Source organism: Coptis chinensis, chromosome 1 (assembly GCF_015680905.1).
Source record: "Coptis chinensis isolate HL-2020 chromosome 1, ASM1568090v1, whole genome shotgun sequence".
Lineage (NCBI taxonomy): Eukaryota > Viridiplantae > Streptophyta > Magnoliopsida > Ranunculales > Ranunculaceae > Coptis > Coptis chinensis.
The window spans coordinates 6,996,149-7,004,534 of NC_141456.1; the positions used below are offsets into that span (position 1 = coordinate 6,996,149).

General features: G+C 34.3%; 1 protein-coding gene across 1 annotated transcript; it reads left to right on the forward strand.

Annotated features, from left to right (window-relative positions):
• The first annotated feature begins 7,334 nt into the window (after positions 1-7,334).
• Positions 7,335-8,386, forward strand: LOC147521755 (transcription factor MYB48-like). The gene is given in 4 exon segments (XM_086559147.1): positions 7,335-7,532; positions 7,535-7,567; positions 7,702-7,831; positions 7,938-8,386. Coding segments are annotated over 4 exon segments (504 nt in total). The 5' UTR covers positions 7,335-7,375; the 3' UTR covers positions 8,122-8,386.

Here is an 8,386-nt window from a genome sequence, read left to right on the forward strand (position 1 = left end):
AAGGAAGAACCTTTGAAATCAAGAATTTGTTAGTCGCTTCAGATAAGAAAATGAAGTTTCCATCCAAATAAAAATAAATAAATAAATAAAAGAAAATAAAGAGTTGGAACTCCAAAAAATAGAATCAAAGAAGTCAAAAGCCAAAGAAAAAGAAAAATATGGCTAAGGATGGAAACAAAGTGTAGAAGCAAAAGTAAAGAACAAAGGTTTCTCTAGTTGCATAATATGAAGCCTCTATTATCTCAGATTTGTCCTCTTTGAATATCCATTTCCTTCCTTCTTAAACCATCTCCTAATCCCCGCAACACCTAATAAAGACCTCTAGCTCAATTAGGAATAGGTTAGTGTGATAGTAAGTGGCAGATATGTTTGATCGACTCCGGCTTCCTTGTGTGTCATTGAGATTGTAAGGTAAAGTGTGCCCACTGCACACTGGAGTAGTGAAACTTGAGCGGAAAAATCAGAGTGGTTTTTGTCTTGACATTTATGTGAGGACCTACTTAAGGACGCTATTCCGAGTTTTCAGAAACGGACCTGCTAGTTCATCTCATAGTATTACTCATTGTATATATGTTTATTCGTAGATGATTGATTATTATGCATATATTAGCTTAGGTTTCGACTTGATTATTCTGTATTCATTGTTAGTGAGATGTATAGATAATTGAGACATAGATAAAGAAATAATAGTTTTATTTCTGAGTCGTTGTAGTATAGATGAAGTTTGTGAGTACCTTCACTGGAAAACTCTCACGAGGCTATAATTCGTCCACTAGGGAATTTCTAGTGGTTTAAGGCCTTGTTGCATATGGTCAATGCAATCGCACTCAGCGAAACGAGATTAGTTAGAACTCCATTTTTGGTCACTTATGATAATTTCTCATATTTGCTTGAGGACAAGCAAAATGCTGTTTGGGGGTGGTTTGATAAGAGCCCAAAACTGTAGTTTTAACCCCTTAACGATAATACTTTTAGACCAATTATGCGAGTAATAAATAAGAGTTAATATTAATTACGTGCTTTTATGTATTTCAGGCATTGAAGTCAATTATGTGCAGAAATGTGCCACTTTGGCGATATAAAGGAGCAAAGGGTTGGTTGCTAAGAAGTTTTGGGATTAAAGGCCAAGACGGACAGAAACAGCACACAAAAGTCAGCAGAACTTCCGAAGATCGTATCTTTGGACTCAGGCCTCGGAATTGGGCATACCTTATGTCAAAACGACCGACTCAGAAAGAGCTTTCTAATGGTCCAAACTTTGACCTAATCAGAGGAGTAGAAGAGGACGAAAAGCCTGTTGAAATCAAAGCTAGCTGAAAAGAGGCCTGTGGACTGAAGAAATTGCGCTTTGGGCTCGATTTTCCGGCCCAAAACATGGACCCTCAGCCCATGAAAGAAAATGTGGATCTGGTCTCCTCCATTTCAACACACAAGACTTAGCTCTTAAGTATCAATTAGCTTAGGTTAGAAGGTAACCATTGGAGTAGCCATTAAACCTTAGTTCTAGATCTAGTTTTGAGAATTTTAATTAGTTTATTAATTAGTTTTCATACCTTGTTTTAATTTAGATTATTGAATGATTGTTATTATTCATTAGATTAAATAAAATAGTTAGTCTTGATAATTTCGGTTTTGATTTATTGATTTACTTAGATCTAAATTCAGTTATTAGTTGTTATTCATTTCTTAGTTATTTAATTTAGTTTTGAATTATTGATTAGATTCTTTATATTAATAAAGTTAGAATTTTTATGTTATGTCTTATTCAATTTCATATGGAAATGATAGTTTGATGAATCAAGGCTAAACCTCCATTAGAGGGGTTTGATGAAAACTTGATTGTGTAGTATAGAATCGTTATAAGAGTCTATTCCACTCTAGAAGGTCGTTGATTCGCCATGAGAATGAGTGGACGTCCTCACATGCTAGTTATGAATTGGTAGAGATGCCATGTATAATTAGGGATTAGAACGACCAATTCTTACCGTAAGAACGTAAGAATTGGATTACAACAATCTATGCTAGTTTCTTAAGTTGGATTCAAAGTGGATTCAATTCCCCCCTAATTCTTATTCTAGATTCAAACTTAGTATTCCGTAGCATTTCGTAGTATAATTCGTAATTCTCTTATTGACTTTGGTAGAATTGATAGTCATAGGGAACTTGAATGCTAAAGAACTAGGAGTGAAACGAATCTTCTATTCCAACTCTACTTCAATAGTATCGAGAGTAGAAATCTTTGATAATCACGAGTTACGATAAAGTTTTAGTTTTACTTTCATTTGATATTCATTATTCATCGGAGTAGAATTATATTCAATTTTATCCTCTTATTAATAATCATAGCAGATGAAGTGATTCAAAGACCAATATGATTCTGAAGTAGAATGCTATGTGGTACGGTATCTACTGCCTTTATCTTTTTATATGCAAGTATGTTGATTTTCAACATCTTTTAATTTTCATTCCAGGATTTCTGTACATGTTCTCCTCCACTTTAAGTAATCGGCTTACGAATGTGAAAATATGGATGCAACAACTTAGTAGAATAGACTCCTGAAGAGCAAATTATCTTGGACGAAGCCTTTATCAAGTAATTTCATGCCCTTTCTGTTTACCTTTCTTTATTATGTTGTTGATTGATTAATGAACTGCTACTTCTTCTTTTGTCTTCTTTAATTATTAACTCTGTTGTTGATTGATTAATGAACCGCTACTTCTTCTTTTGTCTTCTTTAATTATTAACTCTATTCATTTCAAATACTCGATGGTTTTACAATTATTAGGCAAATTATAATTTTTTCATCTAATTGTTCAGCTAAAATCGATATCTAGACGAACTGAATATTTTTTGTCCGTGGAGTCCCATGATTGATAACTATGAATCTATAACACGTTTCTACAAATTTCGAGATACACATTCAAAATTGTTATAGAATGGTTATCTATAACCAATTGGTAATTTATCTATAACATGCATTTCGTATAACTGTATAAGTGCTTATTAGAAGCTCTAATAATTACTAATCTGAAGACGATGGATTAAATCAATTAATGTGAAGTAAGAGGCTTAAAGCTTAGGAGCTGGAAAAACAAACCAAGTGTACTAAAAAAATAGAAAGAGCGCAATACAAAACACAATTTACAAATATCTGTAGCTAGGATTTTTGTAGAATTGGTTTCAAGAGTCTTACGATATACTATGTTATAATCCCTAATCCTGTTACAAGTGACCTTAGCATAATTTTCATTTGCTAGGCATATGTTTTGTTCAATATTAGAGGACCAAAGAAACTCAAAACCAACTTCATAATATCAGATGCACAACTTCATATGCTTAGTTTTGTTCACTGTCAGATGCACATATATAGTGTAACTCCAATTTTTTATTTGGCCCTCTACCGCTACTCTGTTAGCTCATGTGAAGTATTAGCTGGGACTTTTACTGATTTAGAGAAATTTTAGTACCTGCTTCACATAGTCCCCAAGGAAAGTAACTGTAAAAGTACAACAGATATGCTCCACATATTTTGTTATGTATTTATGTGACAGTATATTGGTTTAAGTGTTGCTTACATAGTAAAAACATGCCCGGGGACAGTCTTATCTGATTATAATTTTATAGATTCATATATGGTGTTGTGTGGTTGATTTGATATTCTCGAGCCCGTCCCCGTGGAAATTACGGAATTTCTTGAAGCTTTGCAAGAACTGAAGTCTGAAGCATGTGTGGAAAAAGATTGGGCACTACAAAATGAATGCAGGTGGTTTCCTGGCATTAATGAAGCCATGCGTAACAATTTTGTCTATCATAGCCATTGTTTTCTAGACGAATCTATGTCATTGAAAATGATTGTGCTTGAATGAGCTCACTGGATGTGGTCAAGTTTGGCGTGAAGGTAAGCATTCTTCTTATTTATTTTACCATTCATTTCACCACATATTATTGAACCATTGATTTTGAATTTAGGTGGGGTATGTACTTAACTTTTTGCTTAGTTCACAAATGAAAATAGAAGAAGTTCGATTTTTTCTCTTTAACTGTGTGCAACTTGAGAAAAAACTAACCTAGATTCCTAAGTAGATGACGCTATGCTAGAAAGAACCATAGGTGTCAGGTGCACTTGAGTTTTATTATTTGTCATACTTGCCAAATGAAGCAAACTTCACAGTTCATCTACTTTGTTCGTGAACATGATGATATGACATGTTGAATCTTCAACCATACATTCATTCTAATATTCTTGTTAGATAATCTGCGTATTTTTTCTTTAATATATTGGCGTTATTTCCTTAATACTGCTTCTCATGTGTTGTATATTCTGTTTTGCAAACTCCTTTACATCTATGTGGAATTTTTGGTGATTAGTGATTTTCCGTATGGTGTGGATTTTCTTTGAGATTTAAAACTACTAAAGTTGCTTTCTTCAACGTATGAAGTAGCTGCCCCTTTCCTCTTTCTGCAAATACATTTTGCTTACTTAGATCACATGCTTAATATTCTAACATAACAAACAATAATGTATTCTACAAAAATTCACTACATTTAATATGTTTAGTTGCTTATGGGTTTTATTGTTTATTTGCACTTTGACCCAAAGTTATCCCAAAATCTATTTTAGAAAAATCCAAAGTATATCTGTATTATAGGACCAACAACTTAGTAATGGAAAATACACTAAATGGGTGGAACTTAAGCTTTATTATGATAGTGCGCTAGCTAGAACAGAGGACTGACAATCCCGCATGACTTGATGTATAAGCAGGAGCAAGACCATATATATTAGGTGGATTTTAAGCACTTATGAAGTTTATGGAATGAGGATTCATAGGCAAAATCAATTCCTTAGGCACAGTTGATCTGCCTCACCAAAAGTGGTAAAGTTATCCATTTTGCTTTTATGTGGTAGTCCTTTTTTTTTTTTTTTTTTTTTTCACTTTTGATTATCGTTACAACTTACAAGTATTCTAATATATTGTATGACTTTTCAGTCTTTAATCACCGAAAGACCAACTCTATGGTAGATAGTAGCTTTTAGGATATAACCACCAAAACCAAATAGGGAAACTAGAACGATATTTTCCCCCCTTATTTTATAGTATTAGTCCAACTAGGCGACCGCCCAAAAAGTAAAAATCAGATGTACGTATTTGTACTTTTGTAACTTTAAATATAAAGAGTGTGTGCCTATAACAAGTATATGTCTCCGCTGAAACTGGAAAGCATCAATGGTGACACCTTTGACACTCTTGACTTTTGTTGTGCGCCCCTGATTGCTAACTAAACTGAGGGACTTCTCCAAGTCAGATGCAATAGATGCCAAATGCACATCAAGTTCTCTGGCAGGAGCAGGAGCAGGATCATGACTATCGTTTTTATGCACAAAGTAATCCCTAAACTCAATCTTATTGCAATTATTTACTGCTTCCGACATCATGTCCGATAGTTGGTTTACAAAACTATTTTTTTTTTGGTTTTGATGACTTTCCGGTTTTCTTCGATGCTTATTCATAGATAAAACATGTGCGGTTATGAATAGATTTCATATCAGAAGTGCCCTTTATATGAGAAGTATATTGAGGCTTTGAGTTGATCTTTACCAGTGGTAGGTTGGTTTTTCAACTTGCCATGTGTTTGAAATTTATATTCCAATCCAAATAGTAGGAAATTGATAAGGAGGTTTATGTTTTAGACATGTGCATTAAGGAGGAGGGTTTGAGGTCATCCACAACCACTATATGGTCTCCTATCGAATTGAAATGATTTGGTGTGGTTTGGCATTAAGATGCGACTTCATTTTTTCATTTAAAGAGTAGTCTCGAGTCGCGCTCTTCTGCCATGCGAAAGGAAGGTCGGACTCCTTACATTCATATAGATAGATTATAGATATAGGATATATGGGGAAATTACTTAAAAGTACATTGAAAGCTTTTAAAAATGTCAGCCGCCTTGGATGCGTTGATTATCAAGACGTGGTATGATGTTCAGTATATAAACCAAACAGACTTGGTATTGCTCTACCTTATTTTCTGCGTAGAAATGTGTTCGTCTAAGTTTTGATCCATCAATGGAGTTGGAATCATAAGAATATGGACGTGCCAAAGACCAAATATTATTACAAAATAGCTTTGACTCTCCTTGGATTTCTATTATCTAGATGTGACCACTACATGTATTTCAATGCAATTTGTGGTATATTCTTGGCATTGCATATACATCAAAACCATTTACCATTAGCAAGTCCTCCTGAGTTCGCCTCCATTCTTCTAATATACAGTCGTTTCTTTCTCTCAAATAACCTCAGCCCAACAAAAGAAAAATCACTAAAGAAACCTTTTGTACTATAAATCAGTCAATCTACATTTCTCTATTTCTTGCAGAGAAAATCAAAACGAGTATTAGAAGAGGTAGGGTTCAGTTGAAGAGGAATGAAAACAAGATTAACAGACAAGTTACGTTTCCGAAAAGAAGGTCTAGGTTACTGAAGAAGGCTCATGAGATCTCAATTCTTCTTTGATTGTTTTCTCAACTAAAGGAAAGCTTTTCGAGTATTGATCTACTGATTCTGGGTATAAGTCCATTCTTTTTTACTCAATTAATATCATTTTATGGAAATATATTGATGAATGCTACAAGGAGTGCTAATTGGAATGTTTTGGATCATGGATTGAACGTATGTCTATGAGGAGTTTTTTTTTTTTTTTTTTTTCCTATTTTAACTAAGACAAATGAAGTTGACATGAAATTTCACCTCCTTAAAAGTGTGGCAGTATGAAAGACACAACTAGACGCTTTCTATGAGTACCAAATTGCAAACAAGAGAAGGAACTATAACTAAATTGGCCTTCAATTGTCTCGGCCGTTATGGCTGTTAGAATTGAGATATAGGAAAATTGAGGATAAAATGAATATGAACTTATTGACTGGGACCATAAATGAATGTAAATAAGGCCTTAACAATTTTGAAAATATCTCTTTAGTTGTGATACTTTTATATATATTGGAGAGAAAAAAATAGGTGGGGTGCATTTGATATGGGTCACTTCCTTAGTAATGGGAGTTTTGTAGCGTGCTTATATATTGATCTTATTAGGTAGTATACAATAAGAATCATGATCATAATCCGGCATATATATCTTAAGTGACACTAGGATGGTCAAGACATGGTTGGAAGTTAATTACTTTAGAGAGAGTTATTGTCATGAGAGATGGATCTATGCAAATTTAAGTTTAGGTGCATCTGAACACTTTAGATTGGAATCGATCTTAGATTTGAGGACATCATTCTTTAGAGAAGTGGAGACAGAGGTGTTCATTTGATAAGGACATTTATTCAAGGTATATAAATACAAGAGATATATCCATTATGCAACAATGTCATATTGTCACATAACTAGGAAACATTCTTACAATCTCAACAGTACAATAATGGTTGGTTTTGGTGGTTGGGGAATTCCAGAACAAGGTTGGAGAAAGGGCCCTTGGACTGCTGAAGAAGATAAATTGCTCATTGGCTATGTTAGTGTGTATGGGGAGGAAGCTGGAGTATAGTGGCTAAGTAAGCAGGTAATCACTCTTAAACCAACATCTGAAAAAAAAACAAACGAAAATGGCCGCTTACCAAAGTTAGAATATGATTAATAAGCACTATATTTGAGTTTGTACTCACTGTACTAATCTTTTGAGTACTTGGTCTTCAGGCTTGAACAAGAATAGCAAGAGTTGTAGGCTGAGATGGGTTAACTACCTGAGGCCTGGCCTTAAAAGGGGTCAACGAACTCCTGAAGAAGAAAACATTATCATAGAGATGCATGCCATGTGGGGAAACAAGTAAGACTATAGCTATTGTATTATTTGAAGAACTTGATCATGTATATGTAGTATTTCTTAATTTGAATGACACGAACATAATGCTAAGATACTTTTTGTATTACAGATGGTCTATGATTGGAAGATGCTTGCCTGGGAGGACTGGTAATGAGATAAAGAACTACTGGAGGACACATTTTAAAAATAAAGCCAGACCTTCCCGAAGTGAAGAAAAACCAGGAGTTCGGACACTGAGGCGACAAAGACAACAACAGAAGAACAACAACTTCTGCACCAGCAGCCACAATTAGTTAATATGAATAATGTCCAATGTCAAGTAGAGCAAAGTGAGTACCAAGTATCTCTGGCGCAAGGTGGGCAGGAAATCATGTACCCTAACATGGAGGAACAATGCTTCTCTATGGTATCACAAAATAGTGTCTCAACCTCACGTAAAATATGTCTCAGTTTTTCTATGAACAAAAGAACAATATTCCTTTGTTATTTTTTGCTCGGTAAAGTGACTTTGCATGAAGAGATAAAACTCCATAATGGACTTTTTGTTGTTAGGGCATG